Genomic DNA, 27503 nt, shown 5'->3' with positions numbered 1-27503 from the left:
GGAAAGAACAGTGCTTAGTAATTTAGTGTGTTGAAAGAGCTTCCTCCTTAATGTCAAATTCTTTGTTTTACAGTATGCGCTTAAAAAGCCTTTTGCGGTCCTGTACAAAAAGTAAGTTACACTTGGCAATTTTAAAATTGTTTGATAAAGCAGGGCTCAGTATTTTCAGAGGGAAATTAGAAAGGTGCCATGCAGGCCAATAAAGCATATTTAAATAAAAATATCTGGCTGCATAATAAACTGATTCTAAGCGAGAATGATAATCTGGAAAAAACCCTATGGCTGTGTCTACATTAGCCCAAAACTTTGAAATGGCCATGCAAATTCAGCGCCTCATTAGAATGCCGGCAGCTGCAGCACTTCAAAATTGATGCGGCTCGCCACAGTATGGCTTGTCCAGACGGGGCTCCTTTTTTAAAGGCCCTGGCAACTTTGAAATCCCCGTATTCCTATCTGCTGTTAGGAATAAGAGGATTTCGAAGTTGGTGGGGTCCTTTCGAAAAGGAGCCCCGTCTGGGCGAGCCAAGCGGCGGCGAGCTGCATCAATTTCAAAGTGCCGCAGCTGCCAGCATTCTAAAGAGGTGCTGAATATGTATTTCAGCGCTTCATTAGTAAACTTCGAAATGGCAATTTGCATAGCCATTTCGAAGTTTTGGGCTAGTGTAGACATAGCTTATAGGTGTTTAAATGTCTTGAGTCCAGTCATATTTGTCAAAATACATGAAGTAACAACTTTGCAAAAGGGACAAGGTACTGATTGACTTCACAGATGATCCAAATCTGCATGAATAGCTACGGAGATATGGCAGCAGTTCATCTTGATACAGATTAAGTTGCAAGGGTGATATATCTAAAAGTAAAGTTGCAAATAATATCAATAGGAAAGGTCTGTTTGATCAAGAACTCCTCCTAAAAGGTAAGAGCTAGGACCACCAAATGTAGTATGCAGTTTCCTCTTACACCTTAAGGAAACATAGGGGTTTGGCTGTGCCAAGAAAATGGGATATGCCTGGAATGGGATTGCTCCTCATAAAACCAAACAGAAAAGAGAGAGAATCACTAAATCAAGTACAGTCTTCAAAATTGATATAACTCAGCGAATGTAAATATATATGGAGATACACATCTCATAGAACTGGAAGGGACCTTGGGAAATAATGAGTCCAGTCCCCTGCCCTCTTGGCAGGGCCAAGCACCATCCCTGACAGATCTATTTGCACCAAACCCTTAAATGGCCGCCTCAGGGACTGAGCTAACCACCCTAGGCTTAGCAGGCTACTGCTCAGACCACTGAGCTATTATCCCCCCCACCACTCTGTAGACTTAATCAGGGTGAGCCAGCAAAATAGATGAACCTGGAGTTGGACTGCTTCTCAATAAACCCTACAGAAAAGAGATAACGTTGGAGTAGCACTCTGTTTTGACACTGCTAAATCAATGCTTAAGGTTTGAAAACTAGAAGAAAATGTTACTGGAAGGTAAATTGACTTTAGCCTTTTTTGTTAAAACATACCAAATGTTGAGTTTTGTAGGGATGAATTAAAAATACACCTGATGGAATTCCCATTTTAAAATAATTACTAAAGAAAGTAAATGGACAAATTTCAACAATCCCCTTTTAAAGAAGTCTGAAATAAAAATTAACTACATAAAAATAACTTTGTTTTTGAAAAATACAATCATTTAATTAAAGTGTGTACACATTTTCTTTTTATCTTCACAAAAAAGAAACTTAAGAATCTGAGCAATGCTAGGTATATCTGCTAATATTGTATAATTGAATATGTTTATACAAAATAAGGATCTATGAAGCTGAAAGTTGTAGTCCATATGCTTGGATGTACTATGTCATGAAGATGTAGGAATATTAAAAGTGGAATGGACGAAAAGGCAAAGGCAACTGTAAGGTGTAGTGTGATACCTGATAGGTAGACATTTATTTTGTGGAGGGCAGCTTACTGCATTTTTGGAATACTGCTTCTATGGTTGTTTGGAGTTTATGCACCACTGTAGAAAGGAAATGTGGAAAAGGGAGCATCTAATGACAAAACGACTTGGACATAGGGAATGCTAAGGAAAGACTAACAATTAATATTGCTTTGGATCTGAGGTGGAATTCAGCTTGTAATGCTGAAGTAACCTTTTCAGAAGAGCACAATAATGCCAGTGCCATCATTTTTACTAGTGTGAAGTCATACAAACCCCACCTCCACCATGTTCATATTTTTTTATTTTTATTTTCCCTTCTAAAGAAAAAATATTACCAGACCTTTTGAGGATCAAATGTCATTGGTAAGTGTAAACCACGCTTTATTTATCTTGTTATGGAACACAACAGACTATGTAAGATACTGTCAGTTGTGAATGGATACCATACAAACAGTGACAGAAACTAAGTTGCAGAGAAGTATTGTGCAATTTGGAATAAGGTGAATATCTGTAATACTACATTATGATAGATACTGCTGTTGGTTTTATGTTGCCAGGTTATTTTCCAGTAACTCTAATTTTATGCCTTCTAAGACAATATAAACTTTGGATGACAATTCATTTACTGCTAGTCCTCTTTGTTTTTGTCTTATACTGCCTGTTGTTCAAAAAAAACACGTTATTGTGGTAATTGTGATGGAGAACACTTTCATTCTTTAAACTGTGATCAGTTATGCATTCGTCAAAATGCCCAAATATTGTGTTGAAATGATTACTCACTGCAAATGTTCTAGAACGTGGGATAGGTGTACCTTGTAAATCCAAATTTTTTCATCTGGAAAAATATTGAGTTTGGAGGAAAACATTGATTCTTAAACAATATCACCAGTTGATAAAAAGGAATTTGGTGTGATGAAGCCACCAAAACGTTAACCTGTAACTCAATGAATGGCAAGTATGTTCATAAGGCACCCTTTGAAATGGCAAGATAAATGAAGGGTATATGACTGTAGCAGAAACCCGCTGGCCTAGCGGTCAGCCTGTGGCCTTACAGTTCCTGCTGGTGTAGTCGCTCCAGAGGAGGCACTGGTTGTGACCTCAAACACCTCCTTGTACTTCATTTCCTCCCTCAGGAATTCGATCACTGCAAAGAAGCAGGAGAGTCGGGGCGGACCATACAGACAGCCCTGGGCCCATCATCTCCTCCAGGGTCCAGAACCCAGTCCTTAAGGATTTATCAGAATCTAGCCTAGTGATTGAACTACCCCAAATTCTGTTTCCCTGGGTCTCTGCCTACCAATCTAGAGCCTCTGCAGTATGGCACAGTTGTTGGGTTGGCTCAGGCTCCTCTCCACCTCTTAGGCTACATCTACACTGGGACGCTACATCGAAATAGCTTATTTTGACGTAGCAAAATCGAAATAAACTATTTTGACACGTAGCATCTACACATCCTCCAGGATTGGTGCTGTTCAACATCGACATAGGAAAGCACTAAATTGAAATGGGCCCCGTCTACACACAAAAGCAGCCCCAATTGGAATAAGGGGGCTAGGAAAGCCTGTGGACAGGGTCACAGGGCGGACTAGCCTTTCTGGGGCAACAGCAAGCTGCTCCCTTAAAGGGCCCCTCCCAGGCACACTTGGCCTGCACAGCACAGGTCTGCAGAGCCGACAACTGCTTGCAGACCCGTGCACACAGCATGGACCCCCAGCAGCAGCAGCCAGAAGCCCACACGGCCACCCAGCACCTCCTAGAAGGTGAGCTGTCCTCAGGGGATGAAGGAGCCTGCCCCAGACCACCATGTAGCCCTCCCAACCTCCCCCCACCGGGCATGCCGCCGGCTATGGAGGTACCCCACCAGCACAGAGTGGTGGGAGCGGCTGGTGCTTGAGGAGTGGGGTGATGACCACTGGCTCCGGAATTTCCAGATGAGCCAGCAGACGTTCCCCAAGCTCTGCCAGTGGCTCACCCCTGCCCTGCGGCACCAGAACACCCCCATGCGACGTGCCCTCACCGTTGAGAAACCAGTCGGCATCGCTGTCTGGAAGCTGGCCACTCCAGACACCTACTGATCTGTAGGACAGCAGTTTGGTGTGGGCAAGGCCACTGTGAGGGCTGTTGTTATGGAGGTAAGGGGATCCTGGGGGAGGGGGCACCCCGGGGAAGTCCCAGGCACACCCTGCACACCCCTCACGGGTGCTCATGTCCGTCCCCCACCCCCCGCAGGTGGTCCGCGCGCTGAATGCTTTGTTGCTCCATAGGCTCGTGCGGCTCTGGGATCTGGATGCGGCCATTGCAGGGTTTCCCAGCATGGAGTTCCCTAACTGCTTTGGGGCACTGGACGGGACCTACATCCCCATCCATGCCCCAGAGCACAGCAGAATACGCTTCCTGAACAGGAAGGGCTACCACTCGTTGGTTCTCCAGGCCAAGGTGGACAGCCGGGGCCGTTTCCTGGACATATACGTTGGCTGGCCTGGCAGCATCCACAGTGCCCAGGTTTTTAGGAACTCGGGACTGTGCCGCCACCTGGAGGCAGGGACCTACATCCTGCAGAGGGAGATCCCTCTGGGGGGCACCACAGTGCCCCTCTGCCTCGTGGCAGATGCAGCCTACCCCCTCCAGCCCTGACTTGTGCACCTCTACATGGGCCACCTCAGTACCAGCTAGGAGCGGTTCAACGCCCACGTGAACCGTGCACGCCAGGTGGTCGAGCGGACTTTCAGCCTCCTCAAAGGCCACTGGAGGTGCCGCCTCACCTGCCTGGACACGGGGCTCCCCAACATCCCCCAGGTTGTGGGCGCATACTGCACACTCCACAACTTGGTGGAGAGCAAGGGGGAGGCATTCGTGCAGGGCTGGGCTGTGGAGGCTGGCAGGGTTTACCCGCAGCCAGCCGCCTCCCCGAGCTGCCAAGCCGACCACAAGGGGATCTGGGTCCAGGAGGCAATGCAGACCCATTTTGACCAGGCTGCAGGTGAGCGACAGCGGGGCCAGCCTGGTGGGCCATCCACCACCCCTCCCCCCCACTGTCCACAACACACTGCACTGCCCCCACACCCACACTACGCACCCTGAGAGCACACGACACACGTTTGTTTTGTTTTAAATAAACCGAACATTCCTGAAACTACAAAAACAGTGAACTTTCTAAACATGAATGGGGACCTATGTACATTGGGGGGGACAGCTACTAAAGGGGGGTGGGGTCCCAAGGCAACTATTTACAATAATGGGGGGACTACATACAAAGAGGTGCCTGGGGGGCCCTGTCCATGGCCCCCTTCCCCCCCTACTGTCCAGCATCTGGCATGGGCTGGGGCGCGATCCACATCTGGGCCGGAGGCCCCATCGAGGTGGAGTGGGGGCCGGGCGGACTGGACAGTATGGCCGGGCTGGCCCCTGAGGCCCGCAGTCCCCCCTCCTCGGCAGGCTCCAGGGCAGCTGGGAGGGACGGCGGCGGGGTGTGCTGTCTCTCGGCCATGCACTCGAACGTCCTCGTGAAGGACCCCCAAGCTTCCTGGCGTCAGGCCAGCGCTCTCTCCTGCAAGTGGAGCTGGTGCTCCTCCACTTGCAGGCAGCACTCTGACACCGGAGGGTGGTGAGGAGCTGGGGGTCAGCGGCCGCCCGCAGTTGGCTCTGGCGGTGGTGGGCTCATCCCGGGGCCAGACCGTGCTCCGCTGCCTGGCTGCACGGTGTGACATCCCCACTGGGCTGTCCAGCACGACGGATGCAGCACCTGTCCTGTGGTGGCCCTCAGATAGTGCGGCTGCAGAATAGAGCGGGGAAGAGTGAAGACAGCTGTTAGCCTGGGCCCTGACCTCTGGCCCACGCCCCCCACCCCTCTGCTGCTGGGTCCCCATCCCCTGTTCCCCAGGGATGATGATGGGTGAGGTGTCCCCCCCTATGGGTGACCCCCTTCGGGGGTTTTCCTCCCCCCATCCCCAGGGATGGGGATAGCGATTTTGACGTCTTACATTGATTTCAACTTCGAAATAGCGCCTGGCACATGTAGACGTGCCAGGTGCTATTTTGAAGTTGGGCCAGCTATTTCAAAATAGCCGGCTAGTGTAGGCGTGGCTTTAGTGTCCTGTTCAGTTGGTCAGTCAGTCTTAGTGCTTTGAGCTCCCAAAAAAATGTATGCTGGTGGAAAGGAAAGTGGTGGGAGAACTGAAATCCCTCTTGCTCTTCACAAATCTTTTGCCATTCTTGTTGCAACTCTCATCATCTGCTTTGTTCCCTGGTGCCACATACAGCTCTCTTCTCGCCTTCCAGTCTCCTTAACTGTTTCTCCACTGGAACATGTTTTACACCTGTTGAGTGGTGCAGTCTTCTTAGCTTAGCATTGCACTGTTCCTTGCCCTGGTTCAGTGGGGCGTGTGTAGACCCCGTTACGGCAAATTGCATCTTTACCTCATGTAAACTGAATAGTGATGTTATGACCATTTTGTCATTTATGCCATTTGTTAGTATTACTAGTACAAGGAGTTAACCACAACAAACATAACTGAGAAAAGATATGCTGGCTTTTAACTGTTATGGTCCACTACTTTGTACAAGATCTCATTAGGGAGTAGATGGGAAAATTGCGGGCTTCATGTAGTGTCTGTCGTTATATAGGTCTTTTAGTATTCAAAACACTTCAGGGAGTTTTATTTTATATCACCTGCAGTAAGACTTAATCTGTTGTGTACATTGTTTTCATCACTGTTTTCTCTTAATGGAGAATTGTGCGTCCGTATCAACGAACACCTCCACATAGCAAATATGTTCCATTGGCAGGGATCAGTAGCTGCACATTCTTAGGACAGTTTGCCAGGCCACGTGTCTTTTCCTCTGCCAAAGTGATAGCAAGTCAGTTGAGTTCACTTTGGAATGTGTCCTTTAGAGGAGGGGTTCACAAACTGTGTAATGTGCCTGTTGGGCATAGGAGGGAGAAATTATGTAATGATGGATTTTATTTATTATTTATTGCATTTTTGTAATTGACTACTGAGATGACGATTTCAAACTCGGGGGATTTGTTATATAAAATATGGTTGCTTAATTTATGAAAATACAGTTGTAGTGAGATATATTTTCATCAGTACATAACAACCGTCAAATATGGATAGATGACTAAAGACAGGTAGTGTTAAGAAGAACACACAAGTATCCCTGGGGAAAAGCACAGGTAGATCTGGAATGGGTTAAGCAATAAGAGAAGTTTTGGGAACCTCAGCTTTAGAAGATTTCTCTTTGGCCTCCACATTTTTAGTTCATGGGTTTTCCTTCATCTCTTCTTTATTTTAAGCAAGGTAGAGTATTTTGATGACTGACTAACCATTTAGTGGTATGCAACACTACATCTATTTAATTCCTTTTAGGAATTTAGTGGTGGGTGTCCAAAGGAGGAAGTGTCAGTGAACTGAAAGGTGATACTGTCAGTTAAATGTGAGCAGGGAGTTAGCCTGCTACAAGCCCTTGAAAGTTCCTTGCAGACAAATATCCCTTATCTGGTGAAATGTGCACAGCATTTCCCAGTATGCTCTTGGGAACATTTAGACTCCAAGTCTCAATATTGCTACCCCTGCCTCCCAAAGTACTCAAATTATGAGCTGGGTTCCAATAATGATGGAATTTCAAATATAAATATCCAGTCCAGCTTCAGCTGCATGAGTGTAGCTAAAAATAGTAGTGTAGTGCAGCATCGTGGAGTATACAAGCATGTCAGGAATCCCGGTATGTTCTTCCATGGCTAGCCTGTGTGCAGTGCACCACAGAAGGATGTTCCTGCTCTCACACAGCTGAAACAGCAGTCACGCTGGATTGCAGGGTAGACTTCCAAAATGAGGAAGTATAACTGTTTACCTGTATTCTAACCTAATGTTGCATCAAAGAAGGCAGAAGAGAAGTCCAGGATGACTGGTGCCAAAATGTAAAAGCACAAGTAGTAATGCCAAAAATTAGGAAATGGAATATTTGGGTCAGTGATTCTCCGACTGTGGCATGTATGCCTTAAGTGGCCCGCTAATGGGCCTCCTGCAGCTCTTAGGAGCACATGACCTTGAAACACTGTGATTTAATTATTAGTCTGAGTTATTAACTAGTCAGGATGGTTTTATTGTGTTTTTGACTGATTGAGTTATTAGATTGTGCAAGTTATTAACTTATTTGCAGTAAATATCTCTCTCCACTGTTGCACTATTTAAATATGAATGGTGCCATAGGAAACGACAGTGAATTCATACTATTGTGGCTCTTTTCAGTAATGTTGTTTGATTTTTTTGAATCACTGAGGTCCAAATATTGCTAGTTAAGGTCAAATGCCAGGAAAAAAACTATCTGGCATGTATATCAAACAATGGATTAACCCCCGGGGTTGGGGGTGGTGGAGTAGGAAATGAGTTACAACTTGGAACTTATACCTGTTGAACAGATGTATTAAGTGTCGTCAAATTTTTAACAAGTTTGTGATCATCTTTTAATTTTTTAGGAGTTTTTTTCTAAGAAGTCAGATTGTTCTTTGTTTCTGTTCGGTTCACATAATAAGAAGAGACCTAACAATCTAATAATAGGTAAAATGTCTTTTTTTTTTTTTCTTTTTTTTAAATTGGGTAGAAGAACTGGCTCCTGAGACTAAACCAGAATTGTGTTGTTTTTTTCTCCCATTAATAGGTCGTATGTTTGATTATCATGTCCTGGATATGATTGAGCTTGGCATTGAAAAATTTGTGTCGCTAAAAGATATTAAGGTAAGATACTCTTAACAATGTGGGCGTTGTATTTACATCCATTGGTGAGCTCACGTAGTGAATCTGGTATAATTTCAACAAAGAGAACAAAATCATTTACCCTATTGCTTCTTTCAGATTTCCAGGATTAACACACACATTCATATCAGAATCTTATTTTTGTGCTTTTTAAGAATGTTTTTAAAATTTATTCTGTATTTATGTATTTTTTTGCAAATTTTTTGTTGGAGCAAACTTTTCAGATGCAGACAGAAATGTAAGTTGATTTACAAAGTTACTAGGTTGGTTTCTGCCTGTGTAAGTGCCTTCCAGGTTATTGGCAAAAAAACGACATGTGGGTTTCCTGGGGCAGAATAGCAGGTAAGGATATTTCTTTTATCGGTGTGAGATGCTCCTGAGACTTTTTTTAGAGCATCAGTTTTACACAAAACCTGGTTTTCAAGTAACTGTATCTGGCTCAGTCTGAGGACCTACAGTTTGACTTCTACAGGCTTAAAAAATAAACCCTAAATCTAATAACATACCCTCCTTGGTGTGACCATAATAAATTTTGGTATGCCAAAAATAGGTTAGGTCAGTGGTTCCTAGCCTCTTCACTAGTGCAAACCTCTGGTCACCTCCCAAACCATTCACGGACCCCCATCAAAGCTAATTCTATCTGCAGTGTACTCTTCACTAAGGCCATTTCTACACAGGCCACTTCAGCATGCTAATACAAGGAGCGAAAGATGCTAATGAGGCAGGGGTGCAAATTCCCTGCACCTCATTTGCATAATGTCACGTGATTTGGAGTCCGGAAGACCATTCTTCCAGACTCCAAAATGCCGTGTAGAAGCGCGGCCCCGGGGGGGAGTCTTCCAGAAGGAAGGACTCCCTTCCGGAAGCCCCCTCTCCCCCACCTGGGGTTGCACTTCTACATGGCGTTTTGGAGTCTGGAAGAACGGTCTTCTGGACTCCAAATCATGTGACGTTATGCTAATGAGGTGCAGGGAATTTGCATCCCCACCTCATTAGCATCTTTCGCTCCCTGTATTAGCATCTTTCGCTCCCTGTGTAGAAACGGCCTCAATGAAAAAAGGAAACCACAACATAGATTTTTGGACAGAGATTAATAACATTATTGAAAGATACTTAATTTTAAAATAATAATTGATTGTAACTTTATTTAAAACTTATTTTGTATGATCATTTTTAATTCTCTTATCCTCTTCTGCCGCCCCCCCCCCCCCCCCCCCGCAGCAATATCTTCATGGACCACAGGTTGGGAATCACTGGGTTAGGTATTTTATATGCCTTTTTCACTACTATAAATAAGAAACTGTACAGAATAGCAGCTGTTTAGTTTGCGGCTTCAAAACAAGTAGTACAGGCTGAACCTCTCTAGTCCTTGAGACCTGACCGATGCTGAACCCCTGAGGGAAAATATTGTATAGTAGTATTATCGATATTTCTTTGCTTACTGGGCTCTTTGAAGATATGTAGACTAAGCTAAAATAATAGCGCAGAACACTGAGAGCCGGAACTTGTGGCTATAAACAAACTTTGTGGGACTACTGGAAACATGGCCACATCCATGATAAGGAGACGTCTGGCTTGTTAAAATCATGCTGGAAAACAGATGTTGCCCAACCAGAAAGATTCAATCTGTATGGATAAAAAAGATCTTTTAGGTAGCAAGAATTTTTAACTTCCCCTTAAGCTTGATGTTTTTTACCAGTATTTCACGTTAAGGAGTTGCGGTCAATTATCTGCATAAGAGAATAAGAGAATTTAGAAATGATGATCCAGGAAACCTTTTCTGTCGTCTTCCCAATACAAGAAATACAGTATACTTGCTTGTGTTTCACCAAATTTAGTTCTAAAGAATCCCCAACAAATGACATAGAAAGTACACTTATTAAGTTTGCAGATGATACCAAGCTGGGAGGGGTTGCAACTTCTTTGGAGGGTAGGGTCATAATTCAAAAGGATCTGGATAAACTGGAGAAATGGGCTGAGGTAAACAGGATGAAGTTTAATAAGGACAAAGGCAAAGTGCTCCACTTAGGAAGAAACAATCAGCGTCACACATACAGAATGGGAAAGGACTGCCTAGGAATGAGTACAGCAGAAAGGGATCTGGGGGTTATAGTGGACCACAAGCTAAATATGAGTCAACAGTGTGATGCTGTTGCGAAAAAGGCAAACATGATTCTAGGATGCATTAACAGGTGTGTCGTGAACAAGACACGAGAAGTCATTCTCCCGCTCTACTCTGCTCTGGTTAGGCCTCAGCTGGAGTATTGTGTCCAGTTCTGGGCACCGCAGTTCAGGAAGGATGTGGAGAAATTGGAGAGGGTCCAGAGGAGAGCAACGAGAATGATCAAAGGTCTAGAGAACATGACCTATGAAGAAAGGCTGAAGGAATTGGGCTTGTTTAGTTTGGAAAAGAGAAGATTGAGGGGGGACATGATAGCAGTTTTCAGGTATTTAAAAGGGTGTCATAAGGCAGAGGGAGGGAACTTGTTCTTCCTTGCCTCTGAGGACAGAACAAGAGGCAATGGATTGAAATTGCAGCAGGGGAGGTTCAGGTTGGACATTAGGAAAAAGTTCCTAAGTGTCAGGGTGATCAAACACTGGAACGAATTGCCAAGGGAGGTGGTAGAATCTCCATCACTGGAGCTATTTAAGAAGAGGTTAGATAGATGGCTTTCAGGGATGGTCTAGAAAATGCTTGGTCTTGCCATGAGGGCAGGGGGCTGGACTCGATGGCCTCTCGAGGTCCCTTCCACTCCTACTCTTCTGATTCTATGATAACTGCCATTATAGGGTATTCAATCTAAATGATCTCAACACTCGCTTGTTGTTTAAAAGCACTGAAATCCAAACACTTCTAAGTACAAGTAACATGTATAGCTTTCTGTTTTAAAAATGCATATTTATTTTTGTTTATCATTGACCAAAACAGCTCAGAATAAAATTTGCCTGTCATTTGCATAAAAAACAAAAAACATGCTCTATAGCTTAGTTTGATGATTATCCAATAGAACAGCAAGTGTCCTGAAGGAACAAAGCCAATGTTGATATTTGCTGGCGACACATTTGATTTAAATGAAGAATATAGAAGATTGAAAAGTCTTCTCATTGGTGAGTATTTTGTATAAGATGTTGTGAGCAGTAGGAAATTCATAAAACTGCAGCAGTACTAAATGTTGATTTGCCTGTTAATGTTTGTCCATGTCCAAGATAACAAGAAAGTGGCATTAGGATTTACATCATATCGTACAACTGAATTTAAAGCTGTAATTACCAACTTTGTTTCCAAGGATGGAAGAAAATAGAGTAGTCTGAGAAAGCCATGAAGACTAGAGTTGGTTGAAGTGAAGAAATTAACGTTTCAAAAGTTAGTCTGAATCTGAAAAAGTCAATTTCCCATGGAAATTCCTTGTGAAACATATTTTGGAAGTATTGAAACAACCTTGTAAAAACATTGTATTTTCCAGTGGTAAACAATTCTATCAGAGAACTTTCAACCAGTTCTGACCAGGACCTCACTATTGAATTTTGGGGTTCAACATGTGCAGTGAAAATGAGAACTGGTTATTACGGCAGAAACATCTACAATTAAATGTGTATGTTAATTTCAAATTAGGCACAGATTTTCATGAAACACACAATCTCTTTTGCACATTGAGGTTGGGAGACATTGGAATAGGTGGAGAACATGCAGGTGATAAATCAGGTGTTATGGATTTTGGTTGGGAGTGCTGAGAGCAACTACGAAAATGGATGTGCTTCCAAGGTCAAGTATTTTTCTCCAAGATAGTTTCACTTGTTCTACTTGGAGCTTGAAAGTAAGATGGTTACCGTGGCATTAGTCATGATCTGAGTATTCATGGGAAGAAAGCTTTAGGAAAGTGAACTCGAAGGCAGAATGACTAGAGATCTGCTCCCATTTTCCCATACTTGTGTTCCTGAACAAAGACATTATTAGAAGAAAGGGGTGGTGCTTAACTTGGAATAGGGTTTTGGTGGGAATGTTTGTGGGGCACAAACAGGGAGTGAAAAGATTGCTGGAGGCATTGATATTCAGATGAGAATCAGACTTGTAAGATTTACTCATTGTTAAATCCTGAAGAACCGTTTTTGCCTATGTTAGTTTGAAAACTGCCACTGCCTTTGGCTTCACAGCTACATGATGTTTCCAAACTATTATTGGAAATGCTAAAAAACACTTAATAAATTCATCGTTGCTAGTATTAAGAGCTTATCCATGCATCTTGCAGGGGTATAATACCAGACAGGATGAATTTTATGGCACAGCTATTTTCAGTCAGTTCTAGGAACTAGGGGCCTGTGAATGATTAAATTGTTGCATCGCTTTCCAAATTATAGGGGATGCAAACTATAAAAGGTCAGGTTCGTGCCACTTTGCCCACAGTTCTGGAAGAGAATCATTACCCACCACTAAGCCCACACATTCTTGTTCTGATGTGCGTCTCTTGAAGCTTATTTTCATACATATACACAGTTGGGTTTTATACAAAATGCAGGTTTACTAAGGTGTTACCCATCATTGACAGGTATTTGCTAGATGAAAAAAGTCTTGACCTTGAAATTTATTTTGTTGCCCACCTGCATTCGCTTCCCTGAGCTTTTGTTTTCACCCAAATATACTTCAGTCATAAATACTTTGTGTGTGCATGTGTGTTTGTGGAACACTAAGGTATACACTAAGTCTGTCTACACTTGCCCCCTTCTTTAAAGGGGGCCTGCTAATCAGGGTGATGGGAGATTACTAATGAAGAGTGCTGCAGTGAATATGCAGCACTTCATTAGGCAAATTCTTCCCCGCGGCAACTTTCAAGTGCCAGACTTCAAAGTGCCAGCATGCCATGTACCCATGGGCTCTTCGCAGTGCCTGCGCTACTTCCAAGCGCCCTTACTCCTCAAAATTTTGAGGAGTAAAGGCATTTCAAAGTAGTGTGGGTACTTCAGTGTGCCCTTGGCTATATGGCATGCTGGCACTTCGAAGTCTGGCACTTGGAAGTTGCCGCGGGGGAGAATTTGCCTAATGAAGTGCTGCATATTCACTGCAGCACTCTTCATTAGAAATCTCTCATCACCCTGATTACCAGGCCCCAGGGGGCAAGGGTAGACATAGCCATAATGTCTTGATGACCTGTTGATTTTGGTGAAATGTCTAAAGACAAAACAGTAGATTGGAAGACGGTGGTTCTTTGGGTGAAGGATTCCATGAGATGTTGATACCATCAAATAGTTCAGGTTTACAATTTGACCTATCATGAAACTGCTATTACGTGATAGTGAGTAACTATTTTTGGTCCTGAGAAATAGAGAATGCATTTAATCCACCACTTTGTTGCCAAGAAACTTATAAAGCTAACACTGCTGTTCTAAAGACCTTGTTGCTATAGTGCTTCTGCTGAGAGCTGGATGTTCAGTTATCTAAGTATTCCTTTGCTAAGAGCTTCTCTGACTTCTTGATGTTAGTGGTAAACCGCTAGGTTTTCATAGGTGTGGTTCATAAGGACACTTTGGACATTTTTGGGAGGTCCTGTAGGAGCAGTCCTACATCATTGAAGGCAATGGGATAGATGTTGAACCTGTGTATTTTATAGTAAACAAATTAAACCTTTAAATCTATTTTTAGAACTCTGAGGCTGTGTCTACATGGGCACATATCTTCAAACTAGCCTTATTTCGAAGATTACTAATGAGGCGCTGAATTGAATATTCAGCGCCTCATTAGCATTAGGACACTTCTGGCCGCAGCGCTTCAAAAGCGTGCGGCTCAGCGCAGTTGCATGGGGGACCTTTTCAAAAGGACTCGCACCTTTCGAAATCCCTCGGGATAAGAGGATTTCGAAAAGTGCCGGGGTCCTTTTGAAAAGGACCCCCCGTGTAGCTGCGGCGCTTTCAAAGCGCTGCATCCGGAAGCGTCCTAATGCTAATGAGATGCTGAATATTCAATTCCAAGCCTCATTAGTAATCTTTGAAATGGCCATTAGCATGGCTATTTTGAAGATTTGTGCCCGTGTAGACACACCCTGAGAGCATCTCATAATGGTTTGAAAGTGTAAATTGTAGCTTCTCTTTACCACTGTATATAGCCCAACCAAAGATTTGTCACTGTCTTGCCCCTCCTGTTTCCATACACACAGGGTGTGTCTACGCTTGCATCCCTCTTTCTAAAGATATATGCAAATGAGGAAATTAAAATGCAAATGACGTGCATGTTTGATGCCTCATTTGCGTATTCTTTCAAAAGTGAGCTCTTCGAAAGAGCAGCGTCAACAGTGGTTTTCTTCTTTTGAAAGAATATGCAAATGAGGTATCAAATATGCATTTGTTTCTGATTTCCTCATTTGCATACCTTTTTCAAAAGAGGAATGCAAGTGTAGACACACTCACACTGTCTTAAAATTGTCGTAGTGATTTTACTGCCATTGGTTTCTGGTGCTTTTACTAGGACTCTGGCTCTTCTGTATCCCTGAGAAATATAGTTGCTGCAACCCTGGTTCTGATAGCTTTCTGCGTACATATTCGTGAAATAACTTCACCATTCATTGCTTTATTGGACCCACTTCAGTATTAAAAATAGCTAGATGTTGGGTTGCTCTTCTTAAAATGCAGGCTTGGACTGAATAGGAGGAGACCTGTTTGTTTTGCACTGGCACTTAAGTTTCCCCTTCTTCCTATCGCCATGTTTGCACAAATTATTTGGAATCCATTATGTGGCTGTGAAGGGTTACTTAGATTCTCTTGAAAGATAGAAGGTGGAGGTGGTACCGCGGGGGACAAAGAGCAGCATAAAACAACTGTGCCAACTAATACCATCGTAGATGCAAAGTCCAGCAGTATTTGTGCTGTTCAGACAAGAATTGTTATAATTTGATCACCTAGTAGCAAGATACAGATTACTTTGGAGCATACATTGCAAGTCCTTGAAGACAAAATGGAAGTTCCTTGAAAGCTCTTTGCTATGGTTAGTATATCAGACATCCTTGAAACACGTAAAAAACATGAAGAAAAACAAGGGATAAACCAGTAGCAGGAATTTACAAGATAAGGAAAACAAGGTCTCTAATCCAACTAGAGTAGACTGTTTCAAAAACTATGAATCAGCCAAAAATTTTAAATCCCTAAAGATTCAGGAAAGAAATACTCTCTGTAGCTAGTTTCTATCATAGAAACTTAAATTTCTCACTACCTCTATTTAGATAAAAAGGTCATCCTGTGAGTGGAAAGCTATACCACAGGAACGTACAAGGCTAGTCTGCCAGTACAAGCAATGTTGATAATATTTCATGTATCAGAAGAAACAGTAGTTTAGCTATAACTTGAGAAAATGGACACTAAAATAGAAGAATTTTTTTTTATCTAAATGCAAATCCAGTAACCTAACAGAGGAGGAAGGAGAAAATATTAGATGACCCAGGACATTTTTCTGGCTAAACTCCAAGCAGTGTCGCCCAGTAAAATTGTTTTCAACACGTTGATGCTCTCAGAAAAAAGTCACTGAAGAAAACAGTGGCTGGAGAATATGAAAATAAAACTTAAAGGAAAGTGAGGCCTCTCATTCCCCATTCCCAATTAAGTAGTCCTGCTTCTGGATATTGATCTTTTGTTTTTTATTAACATACCTTGTTCCCTAGGGCAAGGTCACACCCTTCCTCCACTCTCTGCAAATGGTTGACAGGCTTGCTTGGTTGTGTGCTCTTTGCTCACACACTGTTTTTGTGGCCTGGATATGAAAATTATGTTAGACAGCTAACTGAGCATGAGTTTGACTCAGAATTTGCTCCTTTAAAACTGTAAGCACAAACTGTAAGCTTGCTTCTGTGTGCAGCTGTGTTGGGTTTGTCTTCTGAATTTGTATATACACAGTAGTAAAAATATTCATTGCAATGCAGTCACAAGTATTAGTTAATTTCAGAAGAGGAAAGGAGCTCAGACCATAAACAAAATTGCTTTATAAAGTGACAATGATTTCATATTTCCAAGATGGTATTATAAACAATTAGGAGTGAAAACAATCAAGATGGTTTAATATTGTATCCTTCTTTGTTCGTTTATATTTTGTATTGAATTTGATCACTTATTTTTATCTACTTTGCTGGCTTTGGTGCAAGAGACCATCACTTTATAGAACAAACTCTCTTAACCTTAGCTATATATGAGCTGGCCTAAAAATGTTAAATGCATTTTGGTTTTGAGTTCATAGCTCAAAGTTTAGAAAAGTCGATACCTTTAAATAACTATTGCTCTTTGTATTATTTCACAAAACTAAAGTTACAGTTCATATTGAAGAAATGGTAATGTCTGTTCTGTCTTGGTGGGGTGTGGCAGGGTTAATGTTTAAAATAAAAACTGGAACTTGGATTGCAGCCAAATTATTTCCAGCAAGCAGATTTATGTTGTTCCGTCTTGCCAAGAGTTGTGCTTAACTTTGGACAACTTTACTCAAGTACTCAGAGGTAAGCATGTACACACATGAGTAAGTCCCCCTGAGTCCTCACATGTACAAAGTTAACCAAGTGCAGTGTTTGCAGGATTGGGGCTCTAAGTGGTTAGTAATCCTGCATATGAGTCAGAAGGGGACCCTCTTAAGCATTCTAAGGCCAAATCTGTTCTTTTTTGGTTGGTTGGTTGGTTGGCTTTTGGTATTTTTTTGCTTTGCTGGACATAGAAAATATTTGTCTCGTTAATCTGAGATTCATCCACTATGACACACCTCTATTATTAAATAGATTGGAATAAAAAATCTTGCTTATCTTAGAGATTTTTTTCAACAAAGTTTATTTTAAAGAAGTAAAATTGCCGGGTTTCTTTATCTTGAAATATTATTTCAGATTTCTTTCGAGGTCCTACTGTGCCCTCTGTTCGCCTGGCAGGGTTAGAGTATGTTCTGCATTTCACAGCGATGGATGGAAAAATTTATATGCGAAGCTACAAGTAAGTGTCTCTTTCCTCCTCCTCCCACTTACATTGAATAACAGAGGCTCAGATTTCATCCCTATCTGTAGCCATTTTGTGCTCTTTCAGGGCCAGGTTCAGCTCATGATTCTGTTCACACACAGCAATAGTGAAATCAGTGGGAGTTGCGCACACGTTCAAGATCAGACTCTGGCACCTTTGGTTATAAGTTTTCTGAACCAAAAACTTCAGCACTATCGTGTTTTCTAAAGGTCAAGTTCTGTCCTATGGTCCAGAAAATAATTAGAAACACAAATACAAAATGCAGTAAAGGTGGACAGTGACTTTTTTCTATTTTGCAGAGTGTTGCTGAAGAAGTCGGGATGCAAAATACCGAGAATTGAACTGGAAGACATGGGGCCTTCATTAGATCTGGTGATGAGGAGAACACATTTGGCTTCAGAGGATCTTTATAAGTTGTCTCTTAAACAACCTAAAGCCCTCAAGGTATGTAAGCCTTGTATTTTACACAGAAATCTTTGCTCTGCATCATACACTGTCATTAATACAGAATCAGTTGTGAAGTAAGCCATGCAAAAGACCCAAAGAATGAACATGTAAGTCAGGTCTGTCCCTGGGGCAAGGATCCAGGCCTTAGGACAAAAGGCAGCTACTTGTCTCAAGCAAAACTGGGAGTCAGCTAGGTGGAGAAGTTAAAGCTGGTCGCTCTGTCACTGTCCCCTTACTACCCAGGCCTGGCATGTCCCCCTAAGATAGTGAAGTGGAGCAGGGTTGGTCACACTGCCTCTGGGCCCTGTGCTGCCCAAGCCCCGCATCCCCCTGAAGCCTGGGGCTCCGCAAATTCCTGGGACTGTGGCAACCACCCAAAACTGTCCTAGGACCAGGACAGCTCTGGTGTTAATTCTTCCAGTGCTCTTCCCTATGTAGATTCCAAGCATGGGGCATGCTTGCCATGTGCAGAGCCTGAGCCGTTAAGAGTGTCATGCATATAACAAGCAGCGGGTCAGAGGCTGCATATGTCACCATCCCTCCTCCAGTTGCCTCTAACCACCTGATGGCCATAGTTGGATCCCAGTCCCTCTGTGCTCTGCAAACTGTGTCATCTTTTTTTCACTAAGTATAGTTTCTTTATTTACTGAGGCAGGTAGCAATTTAGGTTACTAATTTGGTCTTTCCTCTTTTCCTCTTTGGTCTTTCCTCTTTTCTCTTTGGCAGGAGATAAATCACTTGATCATTGTCTTCTGTTCTCCTTCTCTGGGGCACCTGGCATTGGCCACTGTCGGCAGACGGGATACTGGGCTGGATGGACCTTAGTCTGACCCAGTACGGCCATTCTTATGTTCTTATGAGCGTCTCTCTCTGACCCAGGGATTATACTGTACCTTGAGCCCTCATGAGTGACAAGCACACACCCACTGCCTCTGCTGTCTGACAAAGCCCATGTAGATTCTGGCTGCAGTTTCTTTCCATGGTGGACCTGGGTGGCGTGCAAGCTCTGACTCTGAAATTTTTGAGTGACTGAAGTCATGCACCCATGTATGTAGCAAGACCTGGCTCTGGCAGAACCATTGGAGTGACACTAGTCACCAAAAACGACTGCTTCATTTGGCCCTTCTCATACAGCACCGCCAGCACCGACAAAACCCCGAGACATGCAGAAGAAGCATGGACATAAGGGTGGCTTCCCAACAGGGAACATCTCAAAACAGCGTTTCTTCCCTGAGCCAGTATCGATTCAGTTAGAAGGTGTGTGTGACAGCTGAAGGTCTACCTTTGTCTTCACCACCACTTGTTAAGAAAGCCTGCTCAGAACATTACTTTAAATACTGCCACTTTCCACCAGCACCATCAGGTTTTACACTGCGACCCTGTTTCTTCCATAGCTTCTAGAGTCTATGTTGTCTCTTCTCAGTTTTTGAACTCAGTGCCCTGGGTCCCACATGGTCCGGGCTGTTTATCACCTCTTGAACCACTGCTATATTATCCTTTATGGCTACCCAACCATATCTTGTACTGCCACCAGGTTCCAGTCTGCCTATCCTGGTCAATGAACTTCTCGCCTTCCATCCCACTCCACCACGGATGACCCTGCCTCTTCTGGTTGACTGTCATCTGACATCACCACTAATACCAGTACTGCCTGCACCATTGGGTCAATTCTACCTAAGACAGTGGGAGTCAGGGTGGTCTTCAGAACTAGACAAAGCTCACACCTTCCCATTCTTATGGTCCAGACCCTTGGAACTACACCTGTCTTGCAGATTACACTAATACTGTTGACCCTTTGGTCTGGTACCTGTGGGCCCCACCTATGTATGGTTACCCCTGTTCATGCCTGCTGGGGCCTCATGGAACACTTACTATCATCATACTGCACACCATGTGTTTCCTGCGCATACAGCTATCCTCTAGGAGGACCCTCTAAACCCTCTGCGTCCATCAGCACCACTTGATTGCACCTCTAGAACCACCCATTCCTACTAGCACTTCCCCACTGCCAGATGATGCCCTGGTTATAGCTTCCTTCTCCACACCAGTGACCATACACATTATCAGTCCCTGCTCGATTACATGGCCACAGCCCTCAAGTCTGCCAGTAGAGCAAGGGTGAGCAAAGTTTTTACGTCAGGCCCCACTTTTTGTCCCTGCAATAAGCAGGGCCCCCCCCACCTCTCTAATGTAATCCAAGCTGACGGAAAATTCAGTTACATTCATATGAAAAAAAACCTTTGAGGACATGCAAGAAAAGTACGTAGAATGGAAAAACTTTATGAATCGGTATATAAATGTGAATACAGATACATAAAAACAGTAACATATTTCAACATTTTAATGAGATGGATAACCCTGATACATAGCAGCCAATCATATTGCTCCCCCCTTTTTGAAATTTCAGTCCCCCTCCCCAGGGGGCCTGCCTCCCACTTTGCTCACTCCTGCAGTAGAGGATATTCAGGACTCCCATGACCGATTCCTGGACATTCTTCAATCTCTGGGATCCTCTCATGCAACCGTACCAATATATTTTCCTATTTTATAACCAGTCCAGATGGTGTGGCCCTGTGTCAAAGAAAGTGGAAAAATATTTCATCCCCCTGCCAAGTTCCCTGGTGATCAGTGCTGCCACTGCATATGTCCAAAAGTAACACTTTAAACCAATACAACCAGCTCACAATGCCAAAAAAACTAGACTTACTCAGGTGGACCTACAATTCCGTATTGCCAGTTCTGACCATATTCTGGTCAGATACAGTTTTCTTTCTTGCTCCCAACTAGTGGACTTCAGGACACCGTCCCTCCTGACTGCCAACAAAACTTCCAGCATATGCTGGATGAAGGAAAAATGATGGACAAAGTCATGTTTTGACTGCAATAGATGCTGCAGACATTGCTGCTTGCTCCTCAGTCTGTTATCTGTCATGGTCTTCCAGAGGAGGTTCAGATGATGCTGAAATATATGCCCTTTGAAAACAGTTTGTTTAATGACAAAATGAGTTCCTCTACTTCCTAAAGGTGTCCCAGTCCACCTTTCACTCTCTGGGCATCTATATCTCAACTCCCATCCACTGACAACGTCTGCCTTTCTTTCCTTGTCCTCGCATGAACTTATCAACCATTCCCCCAGCAGCCTTTTGAAATGCCCTGGCATCAACCTGACTCTCAACAGCCCCAACAGTCTCCCTCTGCCACTTCCACTTCTCATTGACCCAAACAGTATTTTTGACCCTTGTATCAAGATCTGCAAACCACCCATAACCCCTACTGGACTAGCCTCCTCTCAGAGTTGGGATTTGACTGGCTGTCTTTGCATGCAGTTGGAGTTTCATTACCTCCCGCCACTGGTGCTATATGTAGGTAGGGCAGGATAAGGAGCTTATCTGGTGGCATATAAGGACAGTGAAATAAATCAAGGCTACCTCTTCGAACTCCCCCTGCCCCCTCCTGAACTCTTCCCAACTCCATCTTCTCTGCAACAAAACCACTGCACTCATCTGCATGGGTGCAGTAGATCCTGTGCCATGCAGCTGTTGGGGTTTCTACTCCCCCTATTTCCTTATTCTGAAAAAGGGGGTGGATCTACGCTCCATTCTGGATCTCTGCATCTTAAACAAATTAACCCACACCTTGCACTTCTGGATGGTCACACTCTTCTTTATACTTTCACTTCTCCCATGGAGCATGATTTGTGGCTCTTGAGATGAAAGAAGCATACTTTCATATGGACTTATACTCTGCTCAATGCAAATACCTTTGTTTTTTTTCCATGGGTGGTGCCCAATGTTCTCTGTAAGCAGAGTGCTTGGGCAGCCACCCAGGAGAGGTTCAGATGCTGCCAGGTTATTTAACAGAGTGCCTACAGCCAGCAGCATGTTTTTATATTGGTGGTGCATATCCACACATCTCAGTGCACATAACAAAATCTATTCCATACATGGGTGGAAATAATTAGGGGGAATGTTGGTGGTGTCCATTATGAGTTTCTTTTGGGATCACTGCCGTCCCTCATGTATCTACAAAGGTCTTACAGGCTGCTACGACCATTATGTGCCAACTAGTTTACTCTCTATTTCTTTACCTAGATTACTGGTTCCTGACCACCCTACCCACCCTGCTTCAGAGATTAGAAGTACACATTAATGAATAAAAATCCATCCTTGTCCCTACTCCCACATTGCCTTTATAGTAGCTCATTTGGATTCCATGGCAGCCAGAGTCTTTGTGTCCATGAATTGCTTCACTGCCTTTGTTACTGTCATTATCACACTGAGAAGTCATTAATGCACACATGCCTGCTAAAGTTTCTCTTCATGGACATGTGGTGACTTGCACTGCTCTTAGGCCACATGCCTGTCTCCCTATGCTGTGCAACCTCCAACATTGGCTCTACAGTGTACGATGCACAGGTAGGTTTCTCCCACCAAGCTACTGGTTCCTCCTCCCTCTCCCCTGTGCAGCATCTTCACTTCCCTCTCATGGCAATGCAACCCTCCACAGTCCTCATGGGCAATGCCATTCATGCCCCCTGCTCCTACCACCACCCTTTCCTTATGAGGCTGGGGAGGCACCTAAACAACTGTGCTGCTCAGGGCCTTTGGTCCACGAGAGAAGCACGAATTCACATTAGCACGCTCAAGCTTAACTAGTGAAATGGACTGCTTGGAGCCTTTCTAGACTCCCTTAACATCCAAGTATTCTCAGCCAACAATATTCATGTACATAAACTGGATGGTGCACAGTCCTCCTTCTCTGTACACAGAAGCCATCCTCTTTGGAAATGATGCCTCTGTCCCTCCATGATGATGGGATGTCTGTCACGCTGTCCTACATAGTAGGTCCTCTTTTAAGAGCCCTCACACCCACGTTCCTCCTAAGTAGTGCTTGCTACATTCCCAAGCTTAGAATCCACATAGGGACCAGAACTTGAAGAAGAGGTCACTTACTGTAACTAGGTGCCTTGAGATGTGCATTCCCCTATCCAGATTCCAGTCCCACCTTCTATCCCCTCTGCTTCAGACTCTTACAGCCTGGTAAGAGGGAGCTAGTGCGGTGTTGACCCACACAGCCTCTTAAAGTCTTGGATGCATCATGTAGTTAGCACATGATATGCACAGGTCCATGTGCTCCCTGTGCTTGGAATCTAGAAAGGGTCCACACCTCTCAAAGAATTTCCAGTTACAGTAAGTAAACTTCTTTTATTACACATCATATTTGTAATGTTCAGGTCTCTTTGCTAAGCTAATTCATGTCATTGCATCACCTATTGAGGGTCACATGGGTAGGACAGGATAAGGAACTTATCTGGTGGTATATAAGGAAAGTAAAAAAAATCTCTGCTCTGGATTTTATCTGTAAAATTCTATTTTATGTGTAGTTACCTTAAATTGCAGTGGTAGTTTAATTTCTGGTTAATATGGTGACTTGTGATGGCAGATACACTTGCATACAATTACTGAGTGACTGGTATTCTGTGCACAGAAATGTTAACATAGTTCTTATCTTACAGCCAAAGAAGAAAAAGAATATCTCACACGACATCTTTGGTACGTCATATGGTCGGATCCACATGCAGAAACAAGATCTCAGCAAATTACAAACCAGGAAGATGAAAGGGTTAAAGAGGAAGCCTATAGCAAAGATGACTGAAGAAGGTGAAGGGATTAGTCCAAAGAAATCAAAATCAGTCTAATAATATTATATCATTTTGGACTCTTGATAAACTTCAGCTTTTGTTGTATTTGTCACAAAATAAACGAGGCAGATGTGAACCAGTCAGCTGCTATTTTTTAAAATGCTGTAGTCCTGTAATTTATTTTTAATGCACAGTCCTACAAAAGTGAACTTCAGTGATGTTGGGCTGCATACTGACAGGATTTCCTCAGTTGTCTGAAGCTGTCTCTGCTTATCTGAAGAAATCTAGTAGAGTAAATCATTGAAGAAAGTCAGTTATCTAGTAGTTGCCCAAATGGTTTTATCCTGGGGACTCTTGCTAGACTAATCTTTTCAGATAAACTCTTTCTGGGAAGTGTGCTGTTAATGTGTAAATGCTGTCCTTGATTTGTTTTCAGCTAATGTTAAGTGTATTTGGCTTGTTACCTAACTTGTTGAATACTCAGCTCAAATTTTAATAAATTTTGTGCTATTTTATTAACAGAAACTATATCAGTATTAGTACATTTAGAGCACTGTAAATCTGCAGATAACCTTAACAGCAACAGATACGTCTATCACTGTCTTGTCATTCGTAAAGCTGTTTTTCAAAGCCCCCCGATTAACAGTGCCCTCTTAATTGTCCTTGTATTTGGCTGCTCATAATTGTCAGATGATCTGCCTCAGCCTCCAACCAGGCATGAAGTTTTCTCCTTTGCTCCCACATAAATGAAGGAGCACACAGCAGGCTGCCATTGTGAAGTCAATGTGGCTTTCACTGAGGTCTAACCGAGTCAAGACGCTCCTGAATCTGGCTTTTAAACAGCCAAATGCACATTCTGCTACCATTCTGCACTTGCTCAGCCTGTAGTTGAATTGCTGCTTGCTGTGATCCAGGCTGCTTGTGTATGGGTACATGAGCCAAGGTAGGAAGGGGTAAGCAGCATTTCCCAGAATTGCTGTTGGTATCTGCACATCTCCAATGGTAATTTTTTCATCTGCTCTGGGAAGAAAGTCCCATTCTGCAGCTTTCTGAACAGACCAGAGTTCCTAAAGATGTGCATGTCATGCACCTTTCCTGATCATCTCACACTCGTGTTGGTGAAACAGGCCTTTTGGTCCACCAATGTCTGCACTGAGAAGTACCCTTTGCAGTTCATGTACACTGTGGCAAGGTGGTCTGATGCCAAGATAGGGATGTTCATTCCATTTATCGACCCACCACAGCTAAGAATCCCCATGGCAGCAAAACAATCTACTATGCCCTATGCATTTCCCAGAGTCACTGTGTTGTGCAGAAGGGTATGGATTGCCTTCACTACCTGGAAGACAGCAGTCCCCACTGTAGATTTGCCCAGTCTGAACTGATTGCTCCCTGTCTAATCATGCAGTCAATGGCAGAATGCCCCAACAGGTAACCTGAGCAGGTGGTCCTCCATTGAGTATGTGCTGAGGAGGAGAGAGCTTCCCTCCAAATGGCAAAACTATAAAGGTAACCCAGGCAGTGACCATCTTTGTCTTTCGGGCCTCGTGAACTCAGCCTGCCTGGACTGGGGATCCATCCCTCAGAGGATGTGTTTTCAGAGACCTTCAAGATAGCAGCTTGTACCATCAGCTATAGCCTGCATTGATAGCTTTGATTGATTGTATGTAATTTAACCACTAACCATTTTTCTTTCTTTCTTTCTTCCTTTCTTAATAAAGCTTTACATTTAAACTTCTAAAGGATTGGCACAGGGTGCTGTTTTGGGAGAAGAATCTGGAAGAATCTGTGGATTTGGTGAAATAGGTTTTCGTAACCTGTCACCTGAGAAAGGAGAAGTTAGTGGTTTTGGCCATAGGAGCAGCTGGAAAATGTGGGGTTTGCTTGTGTAACTTGTGGCTGAGGAAGGTGAGGGTGACTTTTTCTTGGCAGAGCAAGCGTCAGTAATTTAGGAGGTCTTGGTTCCACATGTGACACTGAACAAGATACCTCACTTCTGATGTGTTTTCTCAGTCTTTAAAAAATGGATGATGATTATCTTTGCAAAGAACTTTGGACTCTTAAAAGGGTGCTATGTATAGGGAATTAAAAGTCTCTCTCTTATCAGTCATCTTTATGGAGCACAGCTTCAGGAAACAAAGCAACCAAGCAAATGAGCACTCTGGCTATATCTACACATCAGAGTTATTTTGCAATAACAGCCACCATTTTGAAATAACTTTGCTAGCCATATACACAATGCAACTGGTATTTTGAAATAAATTCAAACTAGTGGGTGTGTTGTTTCGAAATCAGTAAATGTCACTGAAGGAAGAATAGCGCCTGTTTGACAATAAATTATAATGCGTCCAGTGGCACTATTTCAAAATGCATTTTTGTGTGTAGCAGCATTATTTTGAAAAAGCTATTTTAAAATATTTATTCCAGAATAGGTTATTTTGAAATAGGGCTGATGCCTAGACATAGGCTGTGTCTACACTATGAGATTAAAATTTATTTTATTAATATTAATTTCTTAATGCTGGATTTTATCCATTCAGTTTTGAGCATCTTCACCTTCCCACGTGCTCCCCATGAAATTGACCTACTGCTGCCACACACAAGTAGCTTAAATCAAGCTTAAATCGAGTGCTGCTGCAGTGTATTGTGGGAACCTATCCCACAGTTCTCTGCGCCCTGTTACATTCTGACCCCACAAGTAGATGTGGGTATATGATGCCATCTTCCCATGTTTCATTCCCTTCCTGCCCCTGCCATGTTAAGTATGTTTAAGTAGACACAGTTGTTAAACTGAAACTCAAATGAATCATCAGTAATGGGCCAGGGCTGCTAAAAGACAGTACCCAGTTGACAGCCATGCAAATCGTGACCACACGTGGACTGCCTCTCTCAGACTTGGATCTGGATTTAGGCCACCTTCAAAAGAAGACCCTTATGTCCACGTAGACATGGTTCTTACACTGAAACTCGAATGAATTGTCAGTAATGGGCCAGGATGGCTAAAAGATGGTACCCAGTTGACAGCCATGCAAATTGTGACCGCCCACAGAGTGCCTCTCTGAGACTTGGATCTGGATTTAGGCTACCTGAGAAAGAAGAACCTTATGTCAAAGCAGACAGTATTGTTACACTGAAACTGGAAAGATTCATCAGGCTAAAAGACCCCAGACTACAGCCAGGTTTGCACATGGAAAAAAAGACCCTTAGGACATGAATATCCCCTGCTGCAAGCCTTACGTTGACATGTGCGGTAATTGTATAGCTAATACATTACCTTCATTGAGACGTGTATGGCTCAGGGCAGCTACAAGAGCCCTGGCTACAGCTAGCCCCTGAAAATCATGACTGCTGAGAGAGATGCCCCCCCAGGCAGCTAAAAGAGCCCCAGCTACAGCCAGCCCCTCAAAATTGTGACCCTTACTGCACGCAATCTGCCTGGCACTTTCTGCAGCACATCCTTTTATTGATTCCAGGTCAAGACTTGTGATACGGCTGGGCGCAGGAATGTTCCAGACTGTGTGGCACCTCCAGGGGGGAGGGAAGCGAAGGGTCAGGACAATATGTAAATGGCTGAAAGAAGTTTCTCGTACTACCAGACTAGCACGACCCCCACCCACAGCCTAGTTGACACATGGTACAAGGAGCCAGCAGCTGGCGCCAGGCAGCACAGAAGAAAAGGCAGCTAGCGGAGGTATACACCGAAGCCCAGATCCCACAGTTGCACTCCTAGCAAAGAAAAAAAAGATTTTTCAGCCTCTAATGACCTA

At 43.5% G+C, this 27503-nt stretch overlaps 1 protein-coding gene across 2 annotated transcripts in view; it reads left to right on the top strand.

Annotated features, from left to right (window-relative positions):
• RPF2 (ribosome production factor 2 homolog) overlaps positions 1-23872 on the top strand; it is a 29762-nt gene extending 5890 nt beyond the window's left edge. The window contains exons 3-10 of one of the 2 annotated variants that reach the window (XM_074990737.1): positions 74-111; positions 2253-2292; positions 8408-8489; positions 8590-8666; positions 11693-11792; positions 17522-17624; positions 17948-18092; positions 23611-23872. In XM_074990737.1, the coding sequence (XP_074846838.1) occupies positions 74-111; positions 2253-2292; positions 8408-8489; positions 8590-8666; positions 11693-11792; positions 17522-17624; positions 17948-18092; positions 23611-23793 (768 nt within the window). In that variant the 3' untranslated portion in view covers positions 23794-23872. The remainder of the gene's footprint in view (positions 1-73; positions 112-2252; positions 2293-8407; positions 8490-8589; positions 8667-11692; positions 11793-17521; positions 17625-17947; positions 18093-23610) is intronic. The other variant, XM_074990738.1, reaches the window with a different exon arrangement.
• Positions 23873-27503: the final 3631 nt, after the last annotated feature.

Source organism: Carettochelys insculpta, chromosome 3 (assembly GCF_033958435.1).
Source record: "Carettochelys insculpta isolate YL-2023 chromosome 3, ASM3395843v1, whole genome shotgun sequence".
NCBI classification, from domain to species: Eukaryota; Metazoa; Chordata; order Testudines; family Carettochelyidae; genus Carettochelys; species Carettochelys insculpta.
The sequence above is the reverse complement of the archived record's forward strand: the minus strand, read 5'-3'. Positions and strand labels throughout refer to the sequence as shown.